Source organism: Sinocyclocheilus anshuiensis, unplaced genomic scaffold (assembly GCF_001515605.1).
Source record: "Sinocyclocheilus anshuiensis isolate Anshui unplaced genomic scaffold, SAMN03320099.WGS_v1.1 scaffold329, whole genome shotgun sequence".
NCBI classification, from domain to species: domain Eukaryota; kingdom Metazoa; phylum Chordata; class Actinopteri; order Cypriniformes; family Cyprinidae; genus Sinocyclocheilus; species Sinocyclocheilus anshuiensis.
The window spans coordinates 1219554-1231353 of NW_015540881.1; the positions used below are offsets into that span (position 1 = coordinate 1219554).

At 36.3% G+C, this 11800-nt stretch overlaps 2 protein-coding genes across 3 annotated transcripts in view; both read left to right on the plus strand.

Moving 5' to 3' along the window:
• Nucleotides 1-11800, plus strand: part of LOC107688476 (cAMP-specific 3',5'-cyclic phosphodiesterase 4D-like) — a 46526-nt gene that overhangs the window by 28458 nt on the left and 6268 nt on the right. For both annotated transcript variants that reach the window (XM_016486155.1, XM_016486156.1), the window contains 6 exons: nt 6006-6197; nt 7428-7469; nt 8083-8119; nt 9127-9200; nt 9282-9331; nt 9449-9561. In XM_016486155.1, coding sequence (XP_016341641.1) covers nt 6006-6197; nt 7428-7469; nt 8083-8119; nt 9127-9200; nt 9282-9331; nt 9449-9561 — 508 coding nt within the window. The remainder of the gene's footprint in view (nt 1-6005; nt 6198-7427; nt 7470-8082; nt 8120-9126; nt 9201-9281; nt 9332-9448; nt 9562-11800) is intronic.
• The window catches only part of LOC107688479 (ras-related protein Rab-3A-like), a 23258-nt gene continuing 13830 nt past the window's right edge, over nt 2373-11800 (plus strand). The window contains exons 1-2 of the mRNA XM_016486158.1: nt 2373-2376; nt 6196-6201. The gene's annotated coding sequence lies outside the window, so the exon portion shown is untranslated. The remainder of the gene's footprint in view (nt 2377-6195; nt 6202-11800) is intronic.

Below are 11800 nucleotides of genomic sequence, written 5' to 3' on the forward strand. Positions count from 1 at the left end.
CAATTCAATTCAATTCAAAATTGCTTTATTGGCATGACTGTAAATGATACAATATTGCCAAAGCTTAGTACACATGTACAAAAAGAAAAGAAAAAAAAATTATAATATATATTAAATTATATATTAATTATAAATATTAATATCTCTCTCTCTCGCGCTCTCTCTCTCTCTCTTTCTCTCTCTTTCTCTCTCGCTCTCTCTCTCTCTCGCGCTCTCTCTCTCTCTCTCTCTCTCTCTCTCTCTCTCTCTCTCTAACACTCCAAAGAGAAAGGAAAACTTGAAATCGCATCATATGACCCCTTTAAAAGTCAAAAGAAAAATGTTTTTAGTAGCTTATGAAATTGATTATAGTAGAGCTAATGCGCAAACTGTGCAAATCATTCTCAATGTTTTGTTTATGTAAAAAACCCCATAAATCTACAGAATTTCTTGCATTTTAAATTCAGCAGCAATGCATTTTATAGTTGTTTGACACTTCAGTACTGTTGCTTACAGACTGTTTACTTGCATAGCAGTTTTCATATCTTTTTACATGATTTCTTTATTTATTTATTGTTTGTTTGTTTGATCGAGTTATTTGTTTATAACCAACTCAATAATAATAATAACAGTTATTATTATTATTATTATTATTATTATTCCATTGCAAAAGAACAGAGTACAAGTATATGCTCCTTAATGAACAGTGTACCTATAACCAACTCTGGTTTTATTTATTTATTTATTTACTTACTTATTTGCATATTTATTTGTTTATTTATTTGATTTTTATTACTATTATTATTATCATCATCTTCAAGTTGAGTTGGCAATAGTCGCCACATTGGCTTGATTGATTGTTTGTTTTATCATCCTCAAGTTGAGTTGGTTTAGTCACCTTGTTATTTATTTATTTATTTATTTATTTATTTTATCATAATCAAGTTGAATCGGTTTAGTCACCATTTTATTTATTTATTTATTTATTTTCATTTATATCATCCTCAAGTTGAGTTGGCTATAGTCACCATGTTATTTATTTATTTAATTTTTAAAATTTATTTTATCATCATCAAGTTGTTACAACATGCACTTTGTACTCTGCAATTGTACTATATACTATCATCATGCTTTGACTGAAAAAGGCTGGCTTCACACATGCTTATTCTATCATGAGCCACAGGAGGCATCCTATTCCCAGAAAAAGAGCCCATTTTTTTCTACAGCACTACAAGCACAAAGACTGAACGGTTCACACCGAACGGTTCATCTCATTGGTGGAACTGACCGCTATTCAGTGATGCAGACAGTTGCCATAACAGTGTAAAGACTGTCAAAGGAATAGTTGAAAATAAAAATGTAACCCTATACTTTCAGGTTTATATAATAAGCTTTTCTTTTTTATTATTGTGCAGAGAAGTATCTGTATTTTTCACATCAGATTCACATATTGAAGCCAACAGAACTAGAAACAACGTGAATGGCAAGTGAACATGACTGTTCTCCACAAAGAATTATTTGAATTTAAATTTTTAAATAGACAAAACTGTGATGCTAATCATATTTTATGTACCTAAATTTAGATTACTAAAATGAGGACCAGTATTTCCCTTCATTTCCATCGAGAAGGGATTTTTCCCATACTCACCTGTGAGAGTAATACTGATTTATCATTTCAATTTCCAATGCGTTGTGCATCATTTCAGTAATGTTCAATGCATTAGTACAATATCAATTCAACAATAATAAGAGAAATCAAACATTTGAATTTTGGTGATATCTGCAGTACTTAGAAATAAATTGGCTGATATTGCTATATGCACTAGTAGACGTAGTTTCCACATGCAGTACAAAAACAGCATCAAAAACACAGCTTCACTAAGTGATGAAATTCCCACGTTCCCTTTTGATGGAGGATGTCTTAAAATGGCAACATAGAAATGTGTGGGTGGATAGATGCGTGGGCTAAAAATAGCGCAGCAGAAATCTCCATAAATATTCACGAATGGGGGGAAGAATCTGAGGCTACCTGCAGCTCTAAATATAGCGCTTCTGCTCGGATCCCTCGCACAGAGACGGGCTATTTATAGCAGCAGCTCTGCAGAAGCACCTTGCTCTGAGTGTGCACAGGGACCCATAGGAGACACAGCATTAAAGATGAGGGACGGAAGCAGAAACCAAGTGGAAGCGACAGCCTCTGCCCCAAGCACAGGTATTTTTAGAGATGGATACGGTGTCCCCTCACGCCAGAACGTACAGTAGTGGGACTTAAAGAGATGCGCTGTTGTTTATGTTTGTTTTCATCCATTCAGAAGAATGCTGCTCTCTCTCTCTCTCTTTCTCTCTGTCTATATGTCTCTCGCTCCTGTATGCGGTCACATGAATAGGGTGCACTGGGTTGATTATGTAAGACCGTGTTAGAGACATACGTCTTGTCCTCATGCAACATCTGTGAAAGCTGTGAATGAGGACATGCGATAGAGATGGAGATTGTACTTATTTTAGCTGGACGAGGACTATACCTTTCAAACAAACAAAAAATGTATTTTGCAGGGTGTTTTAGATCGGAGGTGGAAGGTAGAAGTTCAGAAAAACATTGTGTAAAAATAAATGTTATTATTAATAATTAATATTATTATTACATTTAAAAATGTATTTAATATAATAAATATCATTTAATGATTATTATTAATATATACTATTATATTACTATATATGAATATTAAAGGATAATTCTGATAAACATATTGTCTATTATTAAAATTCTTAAAAATAACAAGTACTATATATACATATGTGTGCGGTGTGAAATATATTTTTATATATGAAATTTGGCAAATTTGTACATTTATTATAATTGTAATTCATATTATATTTTAATAGACACTAATAAATAGTAAACAGTATTTATTTTTAATAATGATAATAATAATAATAATTATTATTATTATTATTATGAATATATGCTATTATATCACTATATATGAATTATATTAAATTATAATTCTAATAAATATGTTGTCTATTTATTATATTATTTTAATATATATAATTTTTTCTAGATGGCCAAATATTATGTTCAAAGCACCTTTTAGAAATATTTAATATGCTCAAATGTGACGATCATGCAGATAAAAAGGTTAATAAAGCATAATACATAACACAAATTTTTTTTTTGTAAAAGCTGAATATATGGTACATTTAGAACACATGATTGAACTTGAGCATAAACGGCAGTATTACGTGTTGAACTGGAAAACATAGGCTATAAATAGTGTTGTTTCCGTTATCGTTTTATTGTTATTAATTTATGCAATGCATTTCCTGATCTCCCAAATATAGAAAAAAAAAAAATTGGCCATTGACTTGCAGTGTTGTTCCACTCCTTCACATTAACGTAATAACACACTGTAGATGAATACATTAGCAGTGGATCATTGTCAAACAGACGGCACATCAGAGGCAGGACCATTGATTAATGAAATCACCATATATGGTGTATTTCAATTCTGTGCCAGTTTGATTGGGAATTGACTTTACCTGAGGAGGTTATTTTTAGGCCTCTCACATGCTTCCACGTCAATGAGTGGGGGCTATTTTTAGCTTTGCATTCCTGCATCACGTTGACCTTGAAGAACACGGCTCATTCAGAGCTTTGCTGCCTCTGTGTCTCAGGAGGTCTTACCCACTCCACAAAACCTGAATCTGTCACTGACATGGACAGATTGACTGCACTCAGACTGGCTTAGAGGAGGAAGAAATCTCAAATGCATTTCTCTCATTCACTGTCACCATGACAGACTTACTAGATCTGTGTGTGTGGAATGAGGTCGAATGCTGTTCTGCCAGTGTTGTTGTATACCGTGGCATTTAAAGGGATACTCCACCTAAAATGTAAAATTCATTTTATTTACTCACCCTTTGTTCTGCGGAACACAAAAGAAGACATTTGAAGAATGCTGGTAACCAAACAGTTTTGGTTCCCATTGACTTCCATTGTATGGTAAATAAATAAATACTACCAATATTACCAACATTCTTCAAAATATTTATCTTTTGTAGCACAGAAGAATCAGTCATACAGGTTTGGAATGATATGAGAGTGAATAAATGATGAGAGAGTTTGCATTTATCCAAAATATTGGATTAAACACATGGAATTAAATTTTTTTTTTTTTTTTTTTTTTAAATAAAAGGTTAAAAATATTTTATTAATATTATTTTAAAAAATGTTTGAAAAGTGATGTAAAATAACTGAAAATAATAAATATTCTACTTGATTTCTAGGTCTCTATACTCAAATAAGTATATTTATGACATTGTCATGTGACTTTTAACACAAAAGGTCAGATGTTTTTAGGATTTATATCAATGAGCATTAATTTAAAGGGATAGTGATATATTAAAGCAACAACTGAACCACCTCTTCAAGAGCATTTTTTAAGAGTGCATGTCACGTTGCGTTGCTGTGAATATAGAAATTATTTTTTTCCATTTTTGTTTCTTAAAGGGATCGTTCACCCAAAAATGAAAATTCTGTCATTAATTACTCACCCTCATGTCGTTCCAAACCCATAAAACCTTCGTTCATCTTCGGAACACAAATTAAGATATTTTTGATGAAATCTGAGAGCTCTTTGACCCTCCATATACAGCAACACAACTGAAATGTTCCCAGGTCCAGAAACGTAGCAAGGACTTAATATTTAAAAATATTTTGAAACTCCAAAAGAGCTGCAGAATTTCAGATAAAATATTTGTCCATGTGACATCAGGGGGTTCAACTGTAATTTTACGAAGCTACGAGAAAAATTACGACTTTATAACGACTTTATTCAACAATTCTTCTCCTCCTCATCCCATCTCATCCCATCCCATTGTTGAATAAAGTCGTTTTTTTGTTTTTGTTTTTTGTGCACAAAAAGTATTCTCGTAGCTTCGTATAATTTTGATTGAACCCCCGATGTCACATGGACGACCATTTTACCAATGTCCTTACTACGTTTCTGGACCTGTGAATATTTCAGTTGGGTCGCTGTCTGTGGAGGGTCTGAGAGCTCTCTGATTCCATCAAAAATATCTTAATTTGTGTTCCAAAGGTAAATAAAGGTCTTATGCTGATGATACACAGGGCAACTTTTTGAGCAATTTTGCCAGGCACCTTTTTTTGAGAAATGCTGCTTGGGCACTTTCCCACTGAGAATGCCCCGTGTATCATCAGCCTTACGGGTTTGGAACGACATGAGGGTGAGTAATTAATGACAGAATTTTTATTTTTGGGTGAACTATACCTTTAAATTATTTTTGACTTCATACATTTTTGTGTTGTGTTGTATTTTTTATTTTTTTTTAAACAAAGTAGTGTAGTTTTTTAATACTGGCTATTCATTAGTTTTCGGCTATAACATGCGTATATTTTAGCTTATCAGTATCATCCAGAATTTTTAGACTGGTGTATTCCTGTTGGATAACATGAGCGTCGGGTTTTATACAAATTTGTTGAGTTCATGCAGTTTGAGTGCACTTAACTTGTTATGCTGATATATTAGAATGTAATGTAAAAAATAAATATATATATATATATGTTCACTAGTGGTCTCATACTTTTGGACCCCACTGTATGTAAATGTGTCTCTTTTTCTTCAGTGATGTAGTGTCAGAGCTGCTGGCTTGGTATTAGTGAGGCACTGAAATGTATCCTGAGTTTGGAGTGATGGAGATCACAGAGACTGTGATATACTGCGTGTCTAGCTGTGTCATATTAACCCACAAGGCTAGTGCTTACATCTAGATTGACACAGGAAGAGAGTGTCTCGCTGCGCATTTGTGTGTAACCGTTTTTATCACGGTCTCAGTGACCTTGTGCACTAGTTCAGGTCAGGTCATTGACACAGGGTGTGTACTGAGCGTATAGAGACAGTTTATCTCACAGGGGTGTAAAAAATCATCCTAATGCAGCAAAACATCATAATAAAGTCTCCTCGGTGAATTGTGTGAACACTTTCTTTCTGTTTTTCTTTCCTCAGTTTTGATGTTGAGAATGGGCTGTCGGTGGGCCGCAGTCCTCTGGAGTCCCAGGCCAGTCCAGGCTCTGGCCTTGTGCTACAGGCCAATTTCCCTCACAGTCAGCGGCGGGAGTCCTTCCTGTATCGCTCCGATTCTGACTTTGACCTTTCACCCAAGGCCATGTCCCGAAACGCATCCACGGCCAGTGAGCTGTGAGTATCCCCCGTCTCATTTATCCCCTAATATAGCTCAGGAAATGTCAGCACTCTACATACTAAATGTATTTATGATGGCTTTTAATTCTTTAAACAAATGTCACTTTCTAAAATAACTTTATTTTTTTAAATATATATTTTTCATTTACACTACCTTTCAAAAGTTTTGTTGTTGTATGATTTTTTTAAATACATTTTTATATGCTTTTATTCAACAAGGATGCATTACATTGATAAAAAGTGCCAGTAAAGCCATTTATAATGTTACAAAATGATAAAATTTTAAATAAATGGTGTTCTTTTGAACTTCATCAAAGTATTCTGAAAAAATGTTATTACCGTTTCCACAAAAATATTAAGCAGCACAACTCTTTTCAACATTATTAATGATTAGAAATGTTTCTTGAGCACCAAATCATATTAGAATGATTTCTGAAGGATCATGTGACACTGAAGACTGGAGTAATGGCTGCTGAAAATTCAGCTTTGCATCACAGGAATAAGTTACATTTTAAAAATTAAGACAGAAAACTGTTATTTTATATTGTAATAATATTTCACATTATAATAGTTTTTACTGTGTTTTTGATCAAACAAATGCAGCCTTGCTGAGCATTAAGAGGCAAAATGTTTTGAATGGTCACCAGAAAAAAAAAAAAAAGTTTTCATGTTGTTTGAGTCACTGCAAGCTTCACGTGTTACAAGCTGCACAAGTGTGTTCTTGAGCTACAGTGTTTTTGTGGCTGGAAGAGTTCGGTTAATTAGGACTGTAAGCGTTTGCCTCATAGCAGATGTGGCTTACTCCAGCTGGTTGATTATGTCTGAAACACGGTTCTCCCAAGACACACTTTTTTAATAGTGTATTACATCAAATCATATTGCTCAGTCATTTTGGAAAATCCAAGGCGCGGGTTAAAAACTCCTTATTATTACCACTTCCAGCTGTTCTTTCCATCTGAGCACGCTTGCATGTCAGCTCTGGTTTGCCGGGATTTCAAGTCGGAAAAAAAGGGCACCACATTCTTGTTTTTTTGTTTTTTTCTGCAGTTTATTTTTCCAGCCTGCGTCAAAACTACTCGCTCAAATCGAAACACCTTAAGGCTGGTTTACACCACCCCAATAAACATCAACAGGGTGAACGCAACCACCTACAACTGCTGTTTGTTGGGTTGACGTGAACTAGTGTGCTTAATCGCAGGTCACCAACTCTTGCTTGTCTTTTCAAAGGGAAGAGAGTTTGAAGCACTGGGAAGTCAACTGGCTAAATCGGTGAGAAGATATAGAACAATATTGACCTGCCCTTAAAAGGGCTGTCCCCCATTACAGAATCCAGGCCGGTTCTCTCCCCTAGACCAGTCTAACCTCAGAGCTTCCCCTGTTTACTCTTCGCCACCATAAGCGTTACGCATGCCACCAAAGAGGCTTTGGAATATATGAATAAAGACGCAATTCCCAGCGTGTTCCCTAGTTCGGCTTCTGTCTCGCTGCTCCTAAAATACACGTGCATGACACACCCTATCCGAGCCCATCTGTGTTCTTATTACGTGTTTCCATAAGCTTTTAATGTAGGATATCTAATATCCCATTGGAGAATCTGAGGTACCTTCCTTATGCTGAGCTGTATTTCTTTATTTCCATCCAAACTGCATTTTAATCAAAAGCGTATTACCGCCCGCTTGCTCTTTTGAATGATGGTGTGCTGTAACCTGAAGCCGACCACATCCTTAAGTCTCCACACTTAAACTCTTAGTCATTCTTTTTCACTGATCCTTAAGTAATTTTATGTGCCTCCTTTTATTATTGGGAGATTAAAGAGCTGTCTTTTCCAATATGTAATTTTTGTGTTTGATTTGTGATTTGTTAATGTGTTTTTCTCTTACAGACATGGAGAAGACATGATAGTTACACCATTTGCACAGGTTAGTATTAGAGTGGGCCTTGAAAATGAAAGCTTACGTGGTTGATCTGACATTAATGGGCATTTATGGACTTTGCGTCATGTGGTTTCTCTGTTGAGGAACATGGTAGTTTGACTTTGCTCCTCCTATATTTTAAAGAGAGATTAATCTCCTAATATTTAGAAGTGTCTTTTTTTGTGTAAGTGGAGTGTGCTGCCTTTGGCATTGGCGGGAACAGCCCTTCCGCTCTTATGCAGCTTGCTTTACGTTGGATTTGCGTCACCACTGTACTCGGTTTACAAAACAGGCTAGGAATCCAATACCGCGTTTGTCGATATGGATGCTGACAGATGAGAAATCTGCATGGCTTTGGAAATCAGATACCCTTCATGTCCTTTTGAAACTCCAAAAGAGCTGCAGAATTTCAGACAAGCCAGACAAATCTTTATTTTTCTAGGTCACCTCTCTATGTAACATTTATTCTCTCTCGCTCACTGCAAAAATCATTTTATTAACCTGTGTTTTATCTTGTTTTGCAAAATGGGATAATATGTTAAGAATTTCAAATTGTTTCTTGCCGTTTACTGTAAGACATTCAATTTAGGTTTAGGTTTAAAATTTAGGTTTAAAACTATTCAGAAGATTTATATATATATATATATATATATATATATATATATATACAGTATCATATTATGCTGTTCTTTTGAACTTTCTTAAAATTGTTTACTAAATATTCTATATTCTATAAAACAATACAAATTCTACAAAAAAAATAATAGGGTAAGACTACATACTTAAAAAAGTGCTCTGAAAACATCTTACACAATTTAGCTTTATCTTAATCTTTTTTTAACGGTTTTGATATTTTGCTGGACAATAATAATACAATCAAAAACACTGATTTCTGAATACAGGAATTTTTGCAATACTAAAGTATTAAGCTGTAAGTGAGTTGAAGTTGCTTCAAAAAGAAAGAAAAGATGATGTGTTCTTGGCACGGACCTACATTATTGTTCTTCTCATAGGTCCTTGCCAGCTTAAGGACTGTGCGGAGCAACTTTGCTGTTTTGACCCATCAGCAAGACCGTGTCCCGAGCAAGTAAGGCCCAATAAACAGTGTAATGTCTGTTCAAATGCTTTTAAAGTCATGCTTGATCTCCACTGACACAAATCTCCACAGGAGGTCCACTGGAAGCAACCCACCATCCATGTGCAAGACAAGCCTTCCAGGTTAGACAACAAACTCTTGTAGAAAAGGATAACAGTACAAAGTTCATTTTTAATACATATGATGATGAACACATTTCTGTAGTCATGAATATAACAATGCTGTGCTGTATTTTGCAGAGGAGCCGTTTCAGAAGTTGGCAGTGGAGACTCTGGATGAGCTGGACTGGTGTCTCGAACAGCTCGAGACTCTCAAGACACGTCACTCAGTCAGTGAGATGGCATCTAACAAGGTAGATCTTCCAAAATAAAAGATGATTCATTACTGACAGGCCTCAAATATCCCGACTGTCACCCAGGGACTTGCCCTAAGTGCTAATAACCATCTAACACAATACATCAACGCTTGCTGATAACAGCACCCAAATACTCTACATGCCTCCGTATGAATTACACATGCGTCAGATGTCTATTTTAGATGGGAATAGGATTCATGCTTGTTCTGAATCGCTCCCATCCCCCGTCCGCATTGTGTGCTGAAAAATGTGAATGAGAGAGTGGAGTCATGGATGAATCTGCTTCCCCCACCCCGTCTATATCCCCTCATTCCTGCTGGGGATTTCATAGACTGTGACGTGTGATTATCCCACCCACACAGCGACCACGTGCATCACGGATACATACTCTCACACACATGCGCACATATGAACACATGGTCGAGTGTTTTCATTCTGGCTAACATCACTGATGTATCTGCTGTACGTTCAGGAATCACCCTGCACTGGTTGAGGCGAAAAATATAAAAACTGAGCATGCAAAAACCTTTTAGAGTATTGACGTTAAAATAAAAGTACTGCATTTTAGTGACATTCATTTTTTTTGTCGTCAAATTTGCAGTGCCATATTTTCATACAAGTTCGGGTAAGATGGGACAGTTTTTGAAACAAGCTAAATAGCTACATAATTAGAGACGACTTTAGTATACAGATGATGATGCATCATCCAGTATATTATCAAATGAAAATAAATGGAAACATTTGCTAATTTAGTTTTGAAAGCACATTGAAAATCATAAAATGAGCAAGATGACACCAGGGGCAAGAAAAAGATTTATGCAAATTTTGTCAAATATATATATTTTTAATTATTTTTTAAGTTGTCATTAATGTAAAATAATCAAATGTTCTATGTACATTTTGTCCTGATAAGTTAATGTTATGTTAAATAATTAGGATAATTGAAATGTACTTCCTTTCAAACGTTTGCTGTCAGTTAGATTTCCTAATGTTTTTGAAAGAAGTCTCTTATGCTAACCAAGGCTGCATTTGTTTGATTAAAAATGCAGTACATAAAGGTAAAATCGTGAAATATTATTAATTTAAAGTAACTGTTTTCTATTTTAATATATTTTAAAATGGAATTAATTCCTGTGACAGCAGCAGAATTTTCAGCAGCCATTACTCCAGTCGTCAGTGTCACATGATCCTTCCGAAATCATTTTAATGAACAATTTGATTTGGTGCTCAAGAAACATTTCTTATCGTTAACAATGTTGAAAACAGTCTTGCTGTTTAATACAAAAACATGATACTAGAACAATGTTTTTTAACATACAAATCTAAAAAAAAATGTATATGGATCAAAATTATGCATCATATATGATGCATTAGTGTGATATAAAACATTCAGAATATATAAAAATGCCTCACACTTGCTTGTTTTCCCTGCTCTGTGTCAGAGTGAGCATCTGTTTATTTCCCTCGCTCATTACAATGGAAAACACATCCACACACATGCGCGCAAAGCGTGAAGCGGCTCCTGAAGCTTTCATCTTCAAACCAAGTCCACATGGTGCAGCCCCAGCCCCCTGTATCCACCCCATACAGCCCCTGCATGTGCCCTGGAGCCGCGAGCCAATCGCATGCCTCCCCCTGACCCAGCCTTTATGACAAAACCTGTCCGATTGGCTGGCATGCAGCGAGTGGGGAGCTACCTGCCGGGAGGGAGAGAGAGAGGGGGCTGCTGGGAGGAGCCTGATCTCTCTGTTTACACATGAATCAGGCAGAGTAGGAGAGCAGAGCATGCGGCAGCGATGCAGACTCACCCCAGCCAGCAGCACACGCTCTCAGCCTGCCACAGGTGCAGCCCATGGCAGCTGGAGCTCCCGGTGCTGGGCTGAGCTCTGCAGTGCCGCCCACATTCTGTTTGGACCGCTGGACTGATGTTGAAGCGGGCAGCTCGGGCGATCTGGAACGTGTCTGTAGCATGTGCACCGGCCAGACGGAGCTTCTGTTTTGTTAAAGCTTCATTTGGTGCTGAGATGCCAGACGTCAGTTACTTGCTCTCTGTGTCGTGGATGTATGTTCAGGTAAGGCTCGTGCTGTGATTCTGCTCTTGGGAGAAGCTCTTGCATTGTTTTTATCTGAAGTTGAGAGGGATGCTCTCGTTGACACTCACACATATCATCCAAGTGGATGCTGTACACTGGTGGTGGTTGAGGAGAGACCCCCCCCCCCACATGTTTGTAAACCT